The 23,136-nt window shown below is 22.2% G+C and overlaps 2 protein-coding genes across 5 annotated transcripts; both read right to left on the reverse strand.

The window, feature by feature from the left end:
- Positions 1–6,834: 6,834 nt before the first annotated feature.
- Positions 6,835–11,287, reverse strand: LOC122505710 (uncharacterized protein C1683.06c-like). Its single transcript, XM_043617501.1, has 5 exons — positions 11,130–11,287; positions 10,618–10,840; positions 8,349–8,520; positions 7,675–7,928; positions 6,835–7,334 (listed from the first exon to the last, which is right to left on the reverse strand). Exons 1-5 carry the CDS (start codon positions 11,183–11,185, stop codon positions 6,939–6,941), a joined length of 1,101 nt encoding a protein of 366 aa, XP_043473436.1. The 5' UTR covers positions 11,186–11,287; the 3' UTR covers positions 6,835–6,938.
- Positions 11,288–11,390: 103 nt separating this feature from the next.
- LOC122505711 (probable uridine nucleosidase 2) lies at positions 11,391–21,292 on the reverse strand. 4 transcript variants are annotated; one of them, XM_043617505.1, is made up of 6 exons: positions 18,052–21,292; positions 15,971–16,088; positions 15,465–15,690; positions 13,121–13,292; positions 11,820–12,073; positions 11,391–11,719 (listed from the first exon to the last, which is right to left on the reverse strand). In XM_043617505.1, the coding sequence occupies exons 2-6, from the start codon at positions 16,024–16,026 to the stop codon at positions 11,405–11,407; spliced, it is 1,023 nt and encodes a 340-aa protein (XP_043473440.1). In that variant the 5' UTR covers positions 16,027–16,088; positions 18,052–21,292; the 3' UTR covers positions 11,391–11,404. The 4 variants fall into 4 exon arrangements, with proteins under 4 accessions (XP_043473440.1, XP_043473437.1, XP_043473441.1 ...); XM_043617502.1 differs by having other exon boundaries at positions 15,465–15,693; XM_043617506.1 differs by lacking the exon at positions 18,052–21,292 and adding an exon at positions 16,208–16,243.
- Positions 21,293–23,136: the final 1,844 nt, after the last annotated feature.

The following is a 23,136-nucleotide window of genomic DNA, read 5'->3' on the forward strand; positions in this document are numbered from 1 at the left end:
TAAATAATTTAAATAAATTTAAATAAATTTAATTCTTATTATTTTTCCATGGGAATTAAAATTCTTCAAAAGATTAAAATTCAAACCTTCTCGAAATGCAATAGCTTACAAGAATATTATTGTAAAACATAAAGATATCAATATCTTCATGTGATAAAATCAATATTTTATAATTATTACAAGAATTTACTGTTATTGTAACTTTTTCAAAATTATTTTTATATAATTCAATGATTATTTTCTACAATTTTTATAATTAAAATTCTTCTTTAAATTAATTATTTTTAATGATTTTTCATAAAGTTCTTTTGAGAATTTTCAAATTCATTTTTTTACAATTCAATTTCAATTATTCGGAAATTTTTCAATTAAATAGGTATACATTAGAAAATTAAAACTTGAAATAATTTTAAAAAATTTCGATTAAAGCTGCTTCAAAAAAAAATTATTTCCATAAAATTTCTAATTTAAAGTATGAAAAATTCAGATTTTCAAAGATTTTAATTTGAAACCTTTACAAAATTCAATTATTTTTAAAAATTGCAATTATTAGTAACTTCTCTAGAATTCAATTATTATCAAAACTTTTAAATGAATAATTGAATGTTTTTTAAAATTTAATTCTTATACATAAATTAATCAAAAAAATTTTTAAATAATTGAATTCTTTTGGCGAATTTGAAAAAAACTTTTAAGAATAATTACATTTTTCGAGGAGTTTGATTAAAATTGTATTAAAAATAATTGAAATTCTGCAACGAGTTTTATTTTTTATGAAAATAATTGAATTATTGCGAAGAATTTTATAAAAAAAATTTGCAAACAATTGTTTTTTTTCGAGAAAATTTATGCAAATTCTATTTTTAATAATTGAATTTTTGGGAAATTTTATTAAAGTAATAGGTATACAAATTAATGAATTAAGAACAATGTTTGAAAATAGTTATGATTTTACAATGAATTTTATTAAAATTTTTGAAAATTATTGAATTGTATTACTTTTGAAAATAATTGAATTCCTGGGTGATGAATATTGTTATTTATGAAAATAATACTCCGAACGATTTTATTATTTATGAAAATAAATAAATCACTGAAAAAAAATTTTTAATTTATGAAAATAATTGAATTACTGTGAAGAATTTAATGCCAAATTTTGAAATATTTGATATTTTCGAAAAAAATGCAAATTCTATTTTAAATAATGGAATTCCTGTGAAATTTTTATTTTTTTTGAAAAATAATTTAATGTTCGTGTAGAATATTATCAACATTTTTGTTTAATAATTGAATTCTTTTGGGAAATTTTATTAAAATAGTTGAATATTGAAAATCATTGAATTCAGAAAATTTTTTGAAAATAAATGAAATTTTGTCATAAATTTTATTAAAATTTTTGAAAATAATAATTGAATTCTCGCGCGATGTATATTGTTATTTATAAAAATAATTGACTTCCTCCGATTGATTTTATTATTTATGAACACAATTAAATCCCTCAAAGGAATTTTAAAATTTATGAAAATTATACTTTAAATAATTGAATTCATGTAAAATTTTTTTGGAAAATAATTGAATGTTCATGTAGAGTTTTATCAAAATTTTTGTTTAATAATTGAATTCTTTTGGGAAATTTTATTAAAATAGTTGAATATTGAAAATCATTGAATTCAGAAAATTTTTTGAAAATAATTGAAATTTTGTCATAAATTTTATTAAAATTTTTGAAAATAATAATTGAATTCTCGCGCGATGTATATTGTTATTTATAAAAATAATTGACTTCCTCCGATTGATTTTATTATTTATGAACACAATTAAATCCCTCAAAGGAATTTTAAAATTTATGAAAATTATACTTTAAATAATTGAATTCATGTAAAATTTTTTTGGAAAATAATTGAATGTTCATGTAGAGTTTTATCAAAATTTTTGTTTAATAATTGAATTCTTTTGGGAAATTTTATTATAATAGTACCTATAGAATAATTGAATTCTTGTGAAGAATACTATTATTTACTAATTAAAATAATTGAATTTTGCAATTAATTTTATTCAAGTTTTGGAAAATAATTGAATTTTGTCGAAGAATTTAGTTATACAATTATAAAAATAATTGAATTGTTGTCAATTTTTTTTTAGATTTTTTAAAAATAATTGAATTCTTACGAAGAATTTTATTAATTTTAAAAGTAATTGAATTCTTGTGATGAATATTGTTATTTATGAAAAAAATATATATAATTGAATTTCAGGAAAGAATTTTGCTATTTATAAAAATAATTGAATTGTTGACGAGAATTTTTTTTTTTAATTTTTGAAAATAATTGAATATCTGCAAAGAATTTTGATATTTATTCAGACTTCAATTCTTCCAAAGAACTGTGTTGAAATTTTAAAAATTTAAACTAAAATGTTAACAGAATTGAAATTAAAATTTTTCAAAAAAATATTTAATATATATTTCATTAAATGATTTTTAAGTGATCACTTTATGGGAGTTCTCCAATAGAATTAAGTTATTTAAAACACCAAATAATGTTCTAGAATATTATTTGAACATCCAAGTTCTTAAAATGTTTTGGACTATTATTTGGCGAACATGAAACTTTCTAAAGACGTTTTAAGAACGTTTTTGAAACAAACATGTTTTTTGACGCAAGAGGAGAGTTTCTCTAGAATAGCAAAAGTCTCAACTGAATGAACAAAAAATTTCGTTAATTCATTTTTGTCGTTGAAAATGATTATTTCGATTTTTCTTTGGGTAAATTTAAGCTGCAATGTCTGCGTCAATTCCTCGTAGTTTACTATGCTTTAAGCTGTTCTAAATAAACCATTGTTCCTAGAGTACCAACTGCAGAACAAAAAATTAAAATTCTCTAGAATCTGTACCTAATCCGTGAAAAGAATTTTTACAAAAAACCCAAATTTTCCAGTTTCTCTAAGGATATCAAATTGAGACAAAAAAAAGTATTAAAAATTGTTGCGAAGCAAAGCTTTGTTACGTTTTTTTGGTCGCAATTTGATATCCTCAGGAAAACAGTGATAAGAAACTAAAACAGAAAGTGCATCCACCAAATATAAAATCTTCAATAAAAGTATAATATTGAAGAACCTTAATAATGCATAAATAAAGTATAGTATAAAATTGTCCTCATAAATCATCGCGTGAAAGTGCATCTCCCTCTCTAAATTCATTCTGTGACAACACACAGATGGAGAAATGAACATTTGAATGGATGTAGAAGAGGAGTTATGGGAAGAGGAGAGATGTACTATGGCTTTTGCTGGGTAGAGTATGAAGAGAAACACGGAGTTCCTCGGTAAAGCTTCGTTACGCGTCCATTTGCCGTCAGCTGAAAGACACCAATTTATAATTATTGCATTCAATAGTGCCAGCACCGCACTCGCGACGCCAACTCTCGATATTACCAGCTATTGTGCAGTTTAGATTCTATGCGCCCTCTCCCACTTCTCTCTCTCTCTCTCACTCTCTCTCACTCTCTCGACCATCCCCGTATAACTCAAACCCCTTTTCAAACCGACTTTCTCCTCTTTTCCTCCTGCTGGTAGTCCCTCTCTTTTTCTCTCTTCACCTCGTTTCTATGGCATTTCAGAATTTATAAAATGAAACGAAAATAAATACATTTCTTTGGTTTCACTCTTCTTTGTTTGTTAAAAGACTGAGTATTTCTCTTTTTTTTGTTGTTATTATTATTATTATTGTTATACGGAGAACAAAATACAGTTTCCAAACAAAGGATCCTAAGACTTGATACAAAGAAACTTATTTTCTTTGTCTAAATAAACATTATATTACAACAATTAATTGTACGGTGTACTTAATATTTCTTTTTAAAGAAAAATATTTTTTCTTTCTTATAAAAATCATTTTTAGTTTATAATTACTTTATTTATTTAATTCATAGGCTCCTAGGCTTCTTTTTCTTCAGTTCCTAGGTTTTCTTCAACGAACAGCATAAAACTAATATTTTTATTTAAGCAAGGCTCGAACTAGAGAAAGTATTTAAAAATACGGACTTTCGGACCAAAAATGAAAAATTACGGACCATTTGCGGACCGTGCTGACAAAAATATAACCAGTCCGAGTCAAATAAAAGAGAACATTTTACTTAAAACTATAAATTAAATTTTTCATAACTATAAAACATGAAGATATTTCTTCATGTTTTATAATAATTAAAGATGACCGAGTGATAAAATCTTTATCAATTCAATTATATTTTCAAGAATTCTTAACTAAAATTCTTCTCTAAATCGATTATTTTTAATAATTTTTAATAATTTTCGAAAAAGTTCTTTGACAATTTTCAAATCAATTTGTTTGCAATATTCAATTTTACGAAATTTCAATTATTCGTAAATTCTTCAATTAAATGTATATATAATAGAAAAGAAAAACTTAAAATAATATATAAAAAAAAATTCAATTAAACTTTATCAAAATAATTAATTACACAATTCAATTATTTCTAAAAATTCACGCCATATTGCTATTTATATTCAATTATTATCTAAAATTTTTACTAAAATGCATTTTTAAATCAATTTTTATTAGAAAATTTAACGAGAATTCAATTATCTAAATACAAAAATAAATAATTTATTCAAAAATTAAATGTTTCTTAAAATTTAATTCCCATGAAGAATTTTATCAACAAATTTTTAAATAATTGAATTCTTTCGATAAATTTTAAGAATAATATCATTTTTCGAAATATTTCATTAAAATTGTATAAAAAAATAATTGAAATTCTGCGATGAGTTTTATTATTTGTAAAAATAATTGAATTCCTAAGAAGAATTTTATTGTTTTTGAATAATATTCAATTTTAGCGAAGAATATTATTACTCTTAAAAATAATTGAATTTCTGTAATAATTTCTAACTTTTCCAAAAATTAAATTTTTTTTCGTGTTTTTAACTACAATTCTTCTATAAAAATCTATATAATCAATTAACTTAATAATTATTATTATTAACTTTTAATAATTTTTGAAAAATTTCTTTGATAATTTTCAAATTATTATATAATTTTTATTTATTAGAAAATTCTACGAGAATTCAATTATTGAAATACAAAAATAAATGATTTATTAAATTGAATGTTTCCTAAAATTCAATTCCCATAAAGAATTTTATCAACAAGTTTATGAGTAACTCAATTCTTTTGACAAATTGTAATAAAATTTTTAAATATAATTACATTTTTTGAGAAATTCTATAAAAATTGAATTTAAAATAATTGAAATTCTGTGAAGAGTTTTATTATTTATGAAAATAATGAAATTATGGAAAAGAAATTTATAAAAAATTTCTAAATTATTGAATTCCTTGTGAAATTTTAATTTTTTTTATGAATATAATTAAATGTTTGCGCAAAATTTCATTAAATTTTTTTTAAATTGAATTCTTTTGGAAAATTTTATTAAGATAGTATTTATTGAAAATTTTTGAAAATAATTGAAATTTTTTGTTGAGAATTTTATAAAAATTTTTTTAAATAATTAAATTTATTCGAAGAATTTTTAAAAATAATTGAATTCTTGCAATGAATTTTATTAAAATTTTCAAAAATAATTGAATTCTTAAGATCTTTATTATTTTTTTTTAAATTGAATTCTAGCGAAGAATTTTATAAGAATCATTTTAAATAATTGATTTTTTCGAAAAATGTTATGAAAATTGTGTTTACTAATAATTAAATTCCTGCGAAAATTTTATTATTCATGAAAATAATTGAATTCATAAAAAGAATTTTATTATTTACAAAAATTATTGAATCCCTGTAATGAAAATAATTGATTTCCTATTGCGAAGAAATTTATAATAGAAAATTGAATTTTTGTGAGATTTTTATAATTTATGAGAATAATTAAATACTTTAGTAGAATTTAATTAAAATTTTTTTTAAATAATTGAATTCTTTTGGAAAATTTTATTAAAATAGTTGATATTAAAAATCATTAAATTGAGAAAAATTTTTGAAAGTAATTGATATTTTGACAAGAATTTTATTAAAATTTTTGAAAATAATTGACTTTCTGGGAAAAAGTTTTTTATTTTTGAAAATAATTGAACTTCTGCATTCATTTGTAATTTTTCCAAAATTCTATTTTATTTTTTGTGTTTTAAACTAAAATTCTCCAAAAATCCATTATTTTTAGTAATTATTTCAATATATATTTAAAAATTTAACTAATTTTAGAAGAATTTGAATAATTACCATTTTTCAAAGTTCAACTATGTTCTTTACAATTTCTAATTAAATTCATCCAAGATTGAAATTTTATAAAATTTCAAATTGAAACATTTTTAAGTTCATCTTTGTTTATGCGAATTGTAAACACAACTCTTTTAAAATTCAAATAATTTTGAAATATTTAAGTAAAATTATTTCTCATAAAGAAGTTTATCAACAAATTTTGAAATACTTGAATTCTCTTAAAAAAATTTAAAAAAATTTTAAAGAATAATTACATTTTTCGAGGAGTTCGATTAAAATTTTATTGAAAATAATTGAAATTCTGCAATGAGTTTTATTATTTGTGAAAATTCTTTAAAAATTTTCAAATTCATTTGTTTACAATTCAATTTTAAAAGATTTCAATTATTCGTAAATTCTTCAATGAAATAATATATTAGAAAATAAAAACTTTTAAAATAATTTTTTTTTTAAATTCATATAAACTTTTTCAAAAAAATTAATTCCACAGAATTATTAGTTCAGGAACATGAAAAATTCAGATTTACGGACTCTGAGAAATATTTCTGGATTATAAATGGCAGCACAAAAATACGAATGAAACAATTTTTGGTTTAACATTTCATTTTATTGAAAATAATTGACAAGTAAATGGCAATTATTTTCTCATTGTGCAAGTACAGAAGATCTGAATTAATTATCTTTTTAATAATTAATTAATATTGTAGTGGCCACCACGTTCTTTTGACATTGGTTTATTTTCAGCTGTAACAAAATCAATTCCAGATTTATTCTGATCGGAAAAATAGATAATTAATTTTTCCTTAAACATTTCGACATCGTAGGAGTTAATTATTTTTGCATTGCTCGGCTTTCCGGTCTTATTTCTATAATCAACGAGAACTGATCCCTTTCCAGCACCATCGTATACAGGCGTGACATTTGTGATTGTAAAATTTTTAATTATCTCCGGCCAAATTGCAAATGCAACAGCAACAGTATCCACAGTTGTCCATTTGGTTACTTTTGCCAAAAATGCAGCTTCTACTTTATTTAAAAATTCCACCGAAGGCGAATTCAATTTGGCAAAAACATTCATTCTCCATTCCTAGAAGAGAAGATGAAGATATTTTTTTAGGATTTTTTATTATTAAATTTTTTCTGTTTGTTTTTAATTTTATTTATCTTTACTTTTCGAATTATAATTAAATTTACTTTTTAGTTGAAAGAACGAAAGTTTTAGGAAAGAAAATTCTAGACAGAAAAAACATAGTCTGCAACCGTTTACATCTTATAAGACTACCAAAATGACTGAAAAGTAGCATATTTTTAAATTTAAAACTAATGGATTAAGTCATAACTTTAGAACTTTAAATAAAAAGAAAACTATTGAAAAAAATATTTACTTCAGATTAAAAAATATTATCGCAATTTTTCAATTAATTTACCTTTCCGGCTTGATAATTAAGAACAGTTTCCCATGGCAAAAGAGTACATGGTTTAGTTGTCGAATTCATCACTATAAAATTACTTTCGGGATCAATTGCAAAATTAAATTCAACATTAGGCATTTCATTGCCAATGCCAGCAATGCATGATCCCATTATTATTAAATCACCCAGATTTCCCATGAATGTTGAATCAAGTCTCGCGGCAAGGGCTAAATTTATTACTGGACCAATTGCAATTAATGTTACTTCACCTAAAATTAAATGAATTAGTCCATTAATTATATACGATGACAAAGCAATTTAATATCTCCATTAATTTTATGATGATAAATTTATTTATCAATAAGTCCATCACTATAAAAAATAAATCTTACTCTTAGCCTATTTTTGAGGCAAACCGTTTACATTAGAACAATTTTTAAGTGTATGAAATATTAAGACCTAAAATTGGCTTAATTTTGTTTTAAGCTTGAAAATAGAATAAACATTCTGGTTTTAAGACGTAAACGGTTTTAGGACAATGATAGTAAATTAATAAATTTATTAATTACTAATAATTAATTAGTAAATTAATATGTCAATAAATGATTGATACTATTCTTTAGTTGGTATGGCAATAAAATAATAATGAAACAGAAAACTATATTGAATTCTAAGACCAAATTAATTACCAGGGTATAATTTAATTAAATCCATTAATGCTACAGCTGCTACTGAAGATCTATTAACTTCAGCTATGATTTCCTCTGTAAATACAACGTCGCCAAGTCCATCGTTTCCAAAAACTGGAATACCCTTACGAAAGTTTATTAGCGCTCTTGTCGCGCCAGCATAAACTGGAATCTGTTTTTTTTTAAATTATTACAAATTCAGATTCAAAATTTTTAAAAAATTCACTCATCAAGTACATTATTAATTATTATTGTTTATAATTTGTGAAAATTTTAATAAAATTCTTTGTCAGAATATTCAATTATTTTCATAAAAAAATTTTTTTTTGAAGCAATTCAATTATTTTTATAAATAATAAAAATTTTCCTCAAGAATTCGATTATTTTTATAGTAAATAATAAAATTCTTCTCAGGAATTCAATTATTTACAAATAAGTTTAATAAAATTCAATAATCGAATTTTTAATCAAAATAATTAACAGACACGATTATTTAAAAATTTTGAAAGTAATTCTTTATAGAATTTAATTATTTTCATTATTTTACCCATAAAATTTAAAGTAATTCTTCAAGAGAATTAATTTTCTATTAATAATTTTAGTAATATTTAATAATATAATTATTAATAAAATTTATTAACAAAATCGATGATTTTCAAAAAATTAAAGAAATTCTTTGAAAGAATTCAATTATTTTCAATATTTTAATAAAGTTCCTTGAATCATTTGAATTTTTTCAGAATTTTTCCTTGAATCAATTATTTTTAAAAATTGTAAAAAATTCTGAAAATAATTTAATTATTTTGCTAAAAATTTTCAATTAAAATTATTAATAGAACATTATTTTCAAAAAAATTCAAAGAAATTATTCAAAACAAGCCAATTATGTATTTTTCAAAAATTTTAATAAAATTCTTCGCAAGAATTCAAATTATTTTCATAAATTCTAGCAGAAAAATTTTGGCGCGAATGTAAAAATTAATTAATAAAAAATTACTAAATAATAAGTTATTAGTCAATTTTTAAATTCAAGTCGAAAATTTTTGTCCATATTTTTTTTTCTAAGAAATTATAATTACTTTTAAATTTTTAAATTTATTTTTTTTTTATTTATTTACTTATAAATGGGATTATTATTAAATAATTTTATTAAAATGATTCAGAATTTAAATTCGCTGATTATAATTTCCATTAATTTTAATTATAATTAGAAATAAAATTTATTTTTAAATGACAATTCCTGTAAATAAAAATTCGAACAAGTGATTTAAATTCTAAATTTTAAAAGTTCAATTCAATTGAAATTCTATTAAATATCATGTCTGCTAAATCAAAATTCGATTATAATTTCTTCTAAACAAAAATTTTTTAAAATAGAGTTTATGGAATATTTCCACTCTGTTAAAATAACAATTTATTTGATTTATTCTTGTGTTAAAAAAAATATTTTATTAAGTACAAATTCGTGGTAATTGAAACAAAAAAATAAAATTAAATAATTTAAATTTTGATGTTTTAAAATTTAATTTGATTTTTATTATTAAAACAAATTTTAAATAAAAATTTTAATTGAATCGACTGTAATTAAAACATAATCATCCGATGACAATGACATTTTATTTTTCCCAAGGTAACTTGCACGAAAGATTAAGTATCAATTGTCCTTTTAGAAAATAAATTGATCAGCAGATTTAAAATTTTTTTATAAATCACTAGATAACATAGCACATGAGTAAATAGTAAATAATTTTCTATTTTTAAAACGAGGAAAAATTATTCTCCATTCTCATTAAATTCTTTTTCAGTGAGACCGGAATTTTTATAAGACATTTTTATAAATTATTATTGTTTTTCTATTGTCTATTTTCTTGAATCTGTTGAATTATGAAATTGAATCTATCAAATAATAAATTGTTTGTTAAATAAAAAATTCTCTATTAAATAAAAAATGTTCTATTAAATAATAAACTGACTCTTATGTAATAAATTATATTTGTATAAATGTATATTTGTATATAATAAATTATCTTTTTAATTAATTAATTAATTATTGAATAAAAGATTATCTATTAAATAATAAAATATCTATTAAGCAATAAATTATCTACAAAGTTATAAATTTTCTGCAAATAATAAACTATTTATTAAAAAATAAATTATCCATTATGTAATAAATTTTGTATTAAGTAATAAATTATTTACTATAAATAATGAAAATAATAAAAATTTAAAATTTGATATAATAGATTGTTTTTTCTTTTGCACTTACATCACTCCTTTTTGCAACAGTTAATGTTTTCAATATATTTAGCTCAACGTTTACTTCCTCAGTATTCCCATATACACATGTAATTGCAATTATTTTTATCTTATCCTTGTGCATTGCTTCATAATTTAATGCCAAAAGAATTGCTGTAACATCATCGCCACCTCCATCCGTGTCAATAATTATTTTTTTTGGTCCTTCTAATTTCTTCACTGGACTTGCTTGACTGCGAGAAAAAGGGAATAAAATTTTCTAGTTCGATTAACTTAAATTAGTAACTAAAAAAATTATATTAATTTAAAACTTAAATTAATTAACTTTAATTCTGTATTAAATAAAATTATATATAGAATAAAATTTTGTATTAAATATTAAATTAATAATTAATGTACAGGTAAAAATAATAATTAGATTATCATTGAGGTGAAAATTAATTTTTATGAAACAAGAAAAAAATTGTCACTATTCTATTATGTTTACAAAAAATTATAGCAAAGTTCCATTTAAAATTTTACATGTTCAAAAATGTTGATAGAAGAATGCAAAAAGTAAACAGCAAACGGTAATTCATTTTTCCTTTATTCTGAATTTATAATTCCGTTTTCAATAAATCACTTAAAATTCGCACAGTGCTGAAATAGAGAAAAATAAAATATTTTTACTCTTTTCAATTGCAAACAAAAATTTTTTCATTTTGAATTTTGAAAAATAGAAAAATAGTAGAAGAAAAAATTTGTTCGTGTCTAAACTTGAAAGGGGGAAAAAAAATTTTTAAATCCAGATAAATTTTTTATTCGGCAAAATAGGTGATCAATTTTTCCTTAAACATTTCAACATCATAGGATTGAATTATTTTTGCATTTTTTTGCTTTCCACTGCTATTTTTATAATCAACGAGAACTGAACCCTTTGCAGCACCATCGAATACAGGCGTGACATTTGTGATAATAAATTTTTTAACAATATTTGGCCAAATTGCTATTGAAACAGCAATTGTATCAACTGATGACCATCTTGTTGCATTCACCAAGTGATTGTATTCGACTTTATTTAAAAATTTCACCGAAGGCGAATTCAATTTGCCGAAGACTTCTTTTCTGAATTTCTGTGGAAAAGCAAAAAGCGGAAATAAAAATAAAAGAACATCAATATTTTATTAACAAAAATTGAGGGGATTTTGTAATTTTTAAAAATTATTATTTTACCTCTCCAGCTTGATAGTTAAGAACAGTTTCCCATGGTAAAAGAATACATGGTTTTGTTGTCGAATTCATCACTATAAAATTACTTTCGGGATCAATTGCAAAATTAAATTCAACATTAGGCATTTCATTGCCAATGCCAGCAACACTCGATCCCATTATTATTAATTCACCCACATTTTCCATGAATGTTGAATCGAGTCTCGTGGCTAGGGCCAAATTTGTTAGCGGACCAAGTGCAATTATTGTTACTTCTCCTAAAATTAAATTAATATAATAAATCCATTAATTATGGATAAGTTATATTTAAAAAAAATTACTAATACTAATATTATATTAAAAAAAATTTATTTGATTCAAATAACCGATTTCTTGACTATTATGTCAATTAAATATTTAGGTACTTCAATCAAATAATTTTTATTTGAGTCAATTAAATGGTATTTGCTTCAAGTACTAAAATTATTAGTTCTTCAAATACAATTTGATTTGAATAAAAATTATTTGATTCAAGTAAATATTTAATTGGAAATAGTCAAGTATGTAATTGGTTATTTGAGTCAAACAAATTTTTTTTCAGTGCAACCTTTTTCCAATTAACAAAAGTTTTCTTTACAATTTTTTTCACTGAGAAAACGATTTATTTAATAAAAACAAATTTTGTTTAAATCAAACTTAAAATATCTTTGCTTTACAGTCAAATATATTTTTTAATTCAAACATATTTTTTTATTAATTTCAAGAAGTAATAATCTAATAATATATTTGATTCAAGCATAAGTTATAGTTGATTTAAAATTTTTTAGAATCAAATTTTTAGGTGATAAAAAAACAAAGTTTTTAAACATATTTTTTGTTTAAATCAAAACAGAATAAATATAATATTTGAATTAAACATAATTATTTAAACAAATAATATTTTTGAATCAAAGCAATAGATATTTTCTATAGGTATAATTTGGATTAAGCTTATTAACTGATTTTAATTAAACAAATTCAGTTAAAAATTTTTGTATTTGAATTAAGTATAATGTTTTCTCAGTGAATTGAATTGTAAAAATTGCCTTTACAATATTTTTTGAATTGTAAAAATGTCCTTTACATTTTTTTCAATTGTATGTAAAAGTTTCCTTCATAATTTCTTTTTAATTTTTATTAAAATGTTATTTTATTTTAATTATAAAATTTATTTTCTAAATAAATAAATAAATCAATCAAATTTTAAACATTGTTTTTACAATTACTTCTGCAAATATAATAATTGAAATAGAAACTAAATTAGATTGTAGTGCGAAATAAATTACCCGGATACATTTTGATGAAATTAATTAACGCCACAGCTGCCAATGAAGATTTATTAACTTTGGCTATAATTTCCTCTGTAAATTCAAAATCACCGAGTCCATCTTTCCCGTAGAATGGAATACCCTTGTAATTGTTTATTAGCGCTCTTTTTGCGCCACCATAAACTGAAATCTGTTTTTTTTTTAACAAATGCAAAAACAAAATTTAATGGAAAATTAATTTTTCTTTGATTTAATGAATATTTCTTAGATGCAAAAAAAATTTCTTTGATTCAAATAACCGATTACTTGTCTATTGTCAAATAAAAATTTACTTAAATTAAATAATTTTTATTCAAATAAAATTGTATTTGAACCAATAATTTCAGTATTTGAAGCAATTACAATTTAATTGACTCAAATAAAAATTATTTGATTCAATTATATATTTATTTTATTCAAGTAAATATTTATTTGATTCAAGTAAATATGTATTTGATTCAAGTAAATATGTATTTGATTCAAGTAAATATTTATTTGATTCAAGAAAATATTTATTTGATAATAGACAAGTAATCGGTTATTTGAATCAAATAAATTTCTTTTTCATTGTAGCAATATTTCTTTAATTAAAAAAACAATTTTCTTAGTAGGAAAGAAAATTTTTTTAAATCAAAGAAAAGTTGTTTAAATCAAAGAAATTTTCTTTGAATCAAAAACACTCTTTTTGTTTGAAAGAAAAATTTATATTGAATAGAAAAAGCAAGTCTAAAAAACTGATTTCTATAAATTAACAAAAACTTTTTTCTTCGTGTATAGGAACAAGTTGTTTATTACTAGCAGAGACGGTTTAAACAATATATAAAGAACAAAGAAATTTAAAAAAAGGAAAATGTAATCACTGATGATATTGACATCATTATTTTTCTAGTGTAACTTGCAACAGAAATTAACTAATCAATAATTTGTCCTTTCAGAAAGGACAATGATTATTAGATTAGAAATTGTTTACGTATAACAAATCTATAAATTGTTAACTTCTTTTTAAATTAAAATTGCCAACAAATATTTATCAAGTTACGTTTGAATTTATTTATTCTTCAATATTGGAATGAAAAATTTAAACATATTTTTTTCATGGAAAAAATTAATTCAAAAATGGATTAATTTAATCTTTTTTGGTGTTAATTTAAGCTGCAACGCTTTTTAATGCCTTCTAGATTACTAATTTATTGTTTTTGATTTTATCTTTAAAATTTGTTCTATTATTTCTACATTTATTTTAGAACATTTCTAGAATCGTATTTTTTATTTTGTTTCAAATATTTATTCTACATCCATTCTAAAATATTCTGTAACACTAATATTCTAGAAGTATAATTTTGATATTTTTTAATAATTATTATTCTATACATCTATTCTAGAACTGTTTTTCTGATCTTATCTTTAAAAATTATTCTATATTCATTGTCGAACATTTCTAAAACTTTGTTTTAGATTTTTGCTCTATATTCTATTCTAGAACAATTCTCTAATCTAGAAATGCTTTTCAAAAATTTTTTTCTGTAAAATTTGTTCCACATTTGTTTTGAAACAATTCTAAAACTATATTTTATATTTCATATCCAAAAATTGTTCTATAATCTAATCTAGATAAGTTTTGGAATATTTATTTTAAATTAATTCTAGAATTGTTAATTAATATTGTTAGTGCAGAAAAATTTGGATGACAACCCAGTGTAGACAACAAAACTGTTTCAAAACTATTATGGTACAGTTGCAGAACAGTTTTTTTGTGCTATGTAATTATTGTTTTTTAAAAGTTTTCACTTTATAATAAGACATATTATTTTTAAAACAATAAAGTTTTTCTACAACCACAGAGAGAAAAAAAGAGTCTGAAACCATTTACATCTTAAAACCAAAAGGATTAAAAATTGTTATTTTTTGCTTAAAACTAGATTAGTGTCAATTTTGAGATTTAAAATCATACTTTCAAGACTAAAATTCAGTCAATAATGGTACTAATGTAAACGGTTTTATAGTGAAAAGTAAACTGAAAGTACGATTTATTTTTTACAGCAAATGTTCTAAAAGTTGTTTTTAATTATTTAAAATCTGTTACAGAACTTATTAGAACTCCTATTCACCAGGAGGACGACATTGTTAGTAATCTATAATTAGTAACTAATTTTCTTCTGTTTTGTTTTTTGTTATTTTTTCTGTTTTTTCCTCTTCCTTATTTGATACAGAATCTTTGTGCTCAGGGAATTTTTATAAATACAAAAAATTTAAATAAAAAAAAGATTAAAAATTCAACTGACAATGAGAACGTAACAAAATTTTTTTTTTTTGTTTTACTTACATCATCCCTTTTTGCAACAGTCAATATTTTCAAAACATTTTGCTCAACGTTTATTTCCTCAGTATTCCCATGTGTACATGTAATTGCAATTATTTCTATCTTATCCTTGTGTATTGCTTCATAATTTAATGCTAAAAGAATTGCTACAGCATCATCGCCTCCTGCATCCGTATCGATAATGATTTTTTTTGGTTTATTTACACGTTCCACGTATATGCTTGATTGACTGCTGGGTAAAAGGATACAATTTTTTAATTCACAATAAATAATAGTTAAAAAATTTTAATATTCAAATTAGAACATTTAAACTTTGAAAGAATGTCTGGGGATCAACTTTCATAAATAAATTAGTATAAATATAAATATAAAAATAAATTATTACAGTGTTACATTCTTAGACTGTATTAAAATATTATTTGAAATTAATTCATACGGTATAGAAAATATATCAAAATAATTAGTATTCAGATTTGTTATAATAATATTCGATAATATAGAAATCTTACGTGGTCAGAAATGCTGACAGAAGAAGAAGAAAAGAAAGTACTATCCAGTGAGTCATTCTCCCTTTTTTTCTGAATTTATAATTCCGTATTCAATGAATCATTAAAAATGCAAAAAATCCTAAAAAAACAAAATTATTTTCACTTGACAATTTTTTCAGTTGTGTAAAAAATTCTAATGTCTAAATTTTAAAATCAAATTTTGCAAAAATTACAAATATTATACTTTCGATATCTTACCGTCTTCTTAATTAATATAAATGAATTTTAAGGTAATTTCTAAATTTACACTATGACATTTTAATAACAATTACAATAAAAATAATAATTATTATTATAATATTAATGAAAGTTTAATAAAAATAAAATATTAGAATCAATAGGAAATAAAAATAATAGGAAAAAATAATAATAATAATAATAAAATAAAATTAGTAATAATAATAACAATAATAGTAATAATATTAATAATGACACTTAAAAAAAATATCACAGACGAACTTCTTATTTGATCATTATGTTTGAAACTGAGTTCCTCTCACTATTCTGAGCCTCTATTTTCCCACCCTTTTCATTTTCTCGATCGAATTGTTTTTCATTGTTATGTGAGTATATCGCCAATATAAAAATACTATTAATCTATTAGTCATTGTCTATAACACTGTATTGAATAAAATTCCTGAATGATTTGAAAAATAAACAAAAACTTGTACAATAATTTATGGAAATGATTTTTATTCCACGGTAAAAATATGCGAGATTTGTAAAATGAATTTAAAAATATAACATGTACATAACAAATACTCTCTCAAATTGATCATAAATAATTTAAAGATAACATATCTTTTCGTTTATTATGGATTCGGTTTAAAGTCAATTAATAAACAAAAAGTTAAATTTTATTCTCGCATTCATTATTTATTTATGTATTTATTTTCTTATTTCGCATATTGTAAATTTTCTTTTTCTCTTATCATTTTTATCTAAGGATTTGAAATTGCTTTTTGACACCAAGAATATACATCATGAAAAGGAGGAAAACTTTTTTTTGGAATATAGAAAAATAATTGATTTTATAAATGATTAAAATATAAAAAATGGGAATTTAATTAAAATTATAATATTTTTTAGGAGAAATTACTATTTATTAGTAGGTGAAATTTACTAATTCAAATTTCAAAGGCAAAAAGACAGTCACTAATTTAAATTTAAAGTAAACATTTTTATTAATTCAAATTTAGAGAATATTGTCTTATACTTATTATTCATTATTTTCTATTTATTACTTATTATTTTATGTTTATCGTTGTTTTATTTTTTTATATAATATACTTTAAACTAATTGAAAAATATAAATTTTATACTATTTCATTGTTTATGAGTAGGTGGAGAATTAAAAGAAAATTATTGAATCTGAAAATATAAAAGATTTCAAGCATTTCCATACTTGGATTTAATTATTATAATTAGTCCGACAAATGATCTGCTATTTATGATAATAATTTTTTTTTTCAATACTTTGAAATGAAAATAATTATGCGATACACCGTAAAATATGTGTGAGCATTAAATCCACGTTTAATAACAAATGATAAATAACCAGTTTACACCTAATTCTATTTAAATTCATTATAAATACAGTTACAAAGAATACAAACTATTTTGTATCTAAATAAAAATGATAGTGATAAAATTTTATTTAGCATAACAATTTTTTTAAATTATTTTAAATAATATAATTACATTTTTAATTATTAGATTGAATTGAATTATTATTAATTCGACGAATTTATTATTTATCAAATTATAATCGTTAATTTTAATAAAAATATCAAAAACCATACTTAAAAAATAATTCATAATTTAAATAATAATTATTTTTATTTTTACCTTTGCTAATTATAATATTGAAATTAATATAATTATTCTATTTGTTAATATTAGTATTATTAGTATTATCAGTATTATTAATATTTTTTAATTTTATTTTTTAATATTAATATCGAAAGTAATATTTGCAAAATAATTTCAAAGAATTAACAAAATAGTAATAAATAACTAAATAAATTTGCAAATACTCTTACCTTAATTGAAGCACCCAATAAATATTTCAAGTCCTTTTGTATGGTAATTAAACAAGATTTTAATTTTAATTAATTATTTAATTTAATTTTTATAGTAATTTCTCTGTGATAATTTTTCGTTCAAGTAATGAGAATCTATTAAAAATACACTTGTTTGCCGAACGTCAATGAACCAAATGTTGTAATTAAATTTTATTTTCTCTAACAGCGTTCCAACAGGTTCATGTCAACTGGTTTTGAATGTAAATTTCCTTCTTTTTGTTACTTTATTACATTTGCTGATAAACATTTATTTAATCAAAGGAAACATATATTTAGTAATCTTTTTCGTTTATGGTCGCGAGAGGTCAAATTTGTCAATGTAAAGAAAACGATCATTTTTTTTAAAGAATTCGGAGAATTTTTTTCGACTTTACTGCATTTTTTTTTTTATTATCTGATAATTATAAAAATATCTTTCTTTCCACTGCTGGTTGAATTATCATTAATGATAATCGATCACTAATGTTTTTTTGGCAATAATGTATTTTTTATCATTTATCTTTTTGTATCGTTTGTATTTTTTCTATTCATTGAACATTTTCTTAATAATTCATAATTTTTATTATTAAAATTTATATCGTTAATATTTTTATTCTCTATATTCAGAAACGTATTTTTCTTATTCGGCATTTTTTTAATTATTAGCATCAGCAAAATAATATTTATTTTTAATAAAAAATATTTTACTAACACCTTATCATCATCATCATCAAAAGCAACAATATTTTTTTTCTCCACCGAAAGAATTATTAAAAAGCAGCATTATTATTACCTTCATCATAATCTTTATCATCATCAACAGCAACGTTTTTTTCTCTTTATTGAAAAAATGATAACCTAATTTTTAATTTTTTGTAACATCTTCAGCAGCATTAATATTAACATCAAAAGCTACAGTAATTTTTTTCTCAACCTGAAGAATTATTAAGAAGCAGCATTAGTATCATCTTCATCATAATCTTTATCATCATCAACAACAACATTATTTTTTTCCCCTTCATTGGAAGATGATAACCAAATTTTTAATTTTTTGTACCATCTTCAGCAGCAGCAGCATCAATATCAACATCAAAAGCAACATTATTTTTTTTCTCAACCAGAAGAATTGTGTTCTCCCATTTTATAATTTTTTGTAACATCTTCAGTAGCAGCAGCATTTTATGATCATCAACATGAAGATTATTTTTTTCCCCTTCATTGGAAGAATGATAACCAAATTTTTAATTTTTTGTACCATCTTCAGCAGCAGCATAAATATCATTATCAAAAGCAACAATATTTTGTTTCTCAACCGGAAGAATTGAAGAATTTTTTGTAACATCTTCAGTAGCAGCATCAATATCATTATTAAAAGCAACAATATTTTTTTCCCTAACCGGAAGAATTTTTTGTAACATCTTCAATAGCAGCAGCATTATTTCCATCTTCATCATCATCAATAGCAACATTATTTTTTCCGTCTTCATCAGAAGAATGATATTCTAATTTTTCATTTTTTGTACCATCTTCAGCATTATCATTATCACTATCAAAAGCAACATATTTTTTTCCCTCTTCATTAGAAAAATGTTGATCTGATTTTTAATTTTTTGTACCATCTTCAGCAGCATTACTATCATTATCAAAAGCACCAACATTTATTTCTTTTTCAACAGAAGAATGATACATTCCTGTTTTATAATTTTTGGTAACATCTTCAGCAGGATAATCATTAGCATCAGCATTATCATTATTACCATTTCCAAAAGCAACATCATTTTCTTTTTCACCAAGGAAATTATATTCTACCATTTAACATTTTTTGCAAGCAGCATCATTATTCTTTTCGTTTGTACTACAAGAATGGTAAAATTTTTCACAACTGTATTTTTTTTATTATCACCGTCATCGCCATTTTCTTCATCACTGTATTTCTTGGTCACCACATTATAATCAACATCATCTTCTTTCGTACCAATTTTTCCCCAAAATGCCAAATCGCCACAAATAGAGCACTTCCTCAGAAGGAAGCAAGAAGATGCCAAGTGTTAATTTACCAATCAGTCAAAAAAAATAATTGTACAATCAAAAAATCTTTTCTTCTCAATATTGCCAACAAAGTGAACAAAGTGAACAAAGTGAACAAAGTGAACAAAGTATACAACTCCGAATGAGAAAAAAAGAAAAATATTTTGCACAATGTACAGAGATGGAAGAAGAAGTCTACTGTATGAGAAAAAAGGGGGGGGTCGAGTTGTAGTGTATGGAACAATTGGAGATTGCAATTTGCCGAATGGACCTCTAGGATAACGGTTCCGGAGAAAACGAGTTGGTGGGGCGGAAAGGCGGCAGAAATGCAACGAATTCGAAAAGAGCGAGACCAATGCCTGCATACGTAATGCCATCCTTCCATTGTCAACCCAACGGCGCCAGGTTCTCTCCTCTTTTGTCTAGCGTGGCGCGCGGAACGAGAGCCCGCGGAAAATTCTGATCGCACCCGAACCATATCGATCTTCGACCGATCATTTGCATGCTCATTGTTCGTGCATCCAACGAAATTCCGCGGGAACAATATTCCGAGAGTGAGTGAGTGAGTGAGTGAGAGAGAGAGAAAGCAGTCGCGATGGTGCCAAACGCTTTTCCAAAGATTCACCCTGTGCGCTCTCACTTGTTCTATATAGAGTGTAGTCTCGTTCTGCATATTGAAATAAGGTCTCAGGCACGCCCGCTACCCCAATAATCGTTTCCCGTCATTATTCCGCACCTCCTTCTGATCAAAAATCCACTATATAGGTGTACATCAAAAAAATTAATTGTCTAACAGCTAATAGGGGGGAGTAGGCGCGATTGACGCAGTTTTGGGGACGAAATTTCATTTTTGGGAATTATTAGGAGAATTGGATACTAATTACTTTTATAAATAAAAGATGTTTTGATTCTTCTGTTTGGCCTAATGGCTTAAAGCCATTAGGACAAACAGAAGAATCAAAATATCTTTTATTTATATAATTTTATATAGCTTCTAAAAATATTGAACTAATTTCTTTTGGCAATATGATTCAGTTGCAGCTTTATGAATTTAATGATTAATTTAATGATTGTTCCAATGATTGTTTTTGCTCGAAATCGCTCGAAATGTACACTGAAACAAAAAATTTATTTGATTCAAATAACCGATTAATTGACTATTGTCAATTAAATATTTGCTTGAATCAAATAATATTTATTGGAGTCAATTAAATGGTTTAGTTCATATTTGCTTCAAATACTGAAATATTATTGGTTCAAATACCATTTAATTGACTTCAATAAATATTATTAAATTCAAGTAAATATTTAATTGATAATAGTATCAATTAATCGGTTATTTGAAAAAAAAAAAATTTTTTTCAGTGTATATATAATTGTTTAAATTACAGGAAGCATTCGAATGGTAGTATCAACTGTACCGCGCAAAGAGAATAAAGATTGACACAAATAACAAGAATCGACTACAACATTAGTGAATAAATGACAAATAATTTTTACACTAATTTTTATATATTCAGGGTTGACACAAAAATTTAATTTTGTTTTTCCTTGACTTTTCCCTGATTTCCAAACAAAATTTTCACCAGACCCTAAAAAATATTCTGATTCACTCTAATAATTATTATTAGATTCAATGTTCTATTACATTTATTTACGAATTTCTTTAATTGTAAAATTATAGTCGAAAACATCAATAACTTAATTTTTAAATAAAATATTTTATCATTATTATTTTCCCACAGGAATTAAGATTTTCAAAAATTTCAAATTCAAACATTTTTCACATTCAACAACTTATAATAATTAATAATTATTTTCAATCATTTTTAACTAAAATTCTTCTTTAAATCAATTATTTTTAATATTTTTTGAAAAAGTTCTTTAAGAATTTTCAAGTCCATTTACTTACAATTCAATTTTACGAAATTTCGATTATTCGGATATTCTTCAATTAAAATAGAAAATAAATACTGCAAATAATTTTTAAAAATTATTCAATTCAACTTTTTCAAACAAAAATTAATTACACAGAATTTTTACTTAAAATTTTGAAAAATTCAAATTTTCAAAGATTTAAGTTTGAAACCTTTTCAAGATTCAATTATTTCTAAAAATTCACGCTTTAATGCTTTTTTTATTCAATTATTATCTAAAATTTTAACTGCGAAATTAATTAATAAATCATTTTTTTATCAGATAATTCTACTGAAATTCAATTATTTAAATACAGAAATAAATAATTTATTCAATAATTGAATATTTTCCCAAATTGAATTCTCAAAAAGAATTTTATTAACAAATTTTTAAATAATTGAATTCTTTCGATTAATTTTAATAAAATTTTTAAGAATAATTACATTTTTCAAGGAATTTGATTAAAATTGTAGGTATTAAAAACAATTGAAACTCTGCGATGAGTTTTATTATTTTTGAAAATAATTGAATTCCTAAAAAGAATTTTATTATTTATGAAAGTAATTGAATCCATGTAAAAAAATTTATTACTTTTGAAAATAATTGAATTGTTGCGAAGAAATTTATAAAAAATTTGTAAATAATTGAATTCCCGTGAAATTTTTATTATTTATGAAAATAATTCAATGTTTGCGTAGAATTTTATTAAATTTTTTTTAAAAATATTTTAATTCTTTTGGAAAATTTTATTAAAATAGTAGATATTCAAAATCATTGATTTTAGATACATTTTTGAATTTCGGAGAAGAATTTTATTATTTATAAAGATAATTGAAAATTTTTCGAGAATTTTTCTTAATTTTTAAAAACAATTAAATTTCTGCAAAGACTTTTATTACTTTTGAAAATAATTGAATTATTGTGAAGAAATTTTTTTAAAAAATTAGTAAATAATTGAATTCCTGTAAAAAAATTGATTTCTTCTGAAAATAATTGAATTATTTGCGAAGAAATTTATAAAAAATTTGTAAATAATTGAATGTTTGGATAGAGTTTTATTAAAATTTTTTTAAATAATTGAATTTATTTGAAAATTTTTATTAAAATAGTAGATATACA

This window comes from Leptopilina heterotoma, unplaced genomic scaffold, assembly GCF_015476425.1.
Source record: "Leptopilina heterotoma isolate Lh14 unplaced genomic scaffold, ASM1547642v1 Lhet_365, whole genome shotgun sequence".
Lineage (NCBI taxonomy): Eukaryota > Metazoa > Arthropoda > Insecta > Hymenoptera > Figitidae > Leptopilina > Leptopilina heterotoma.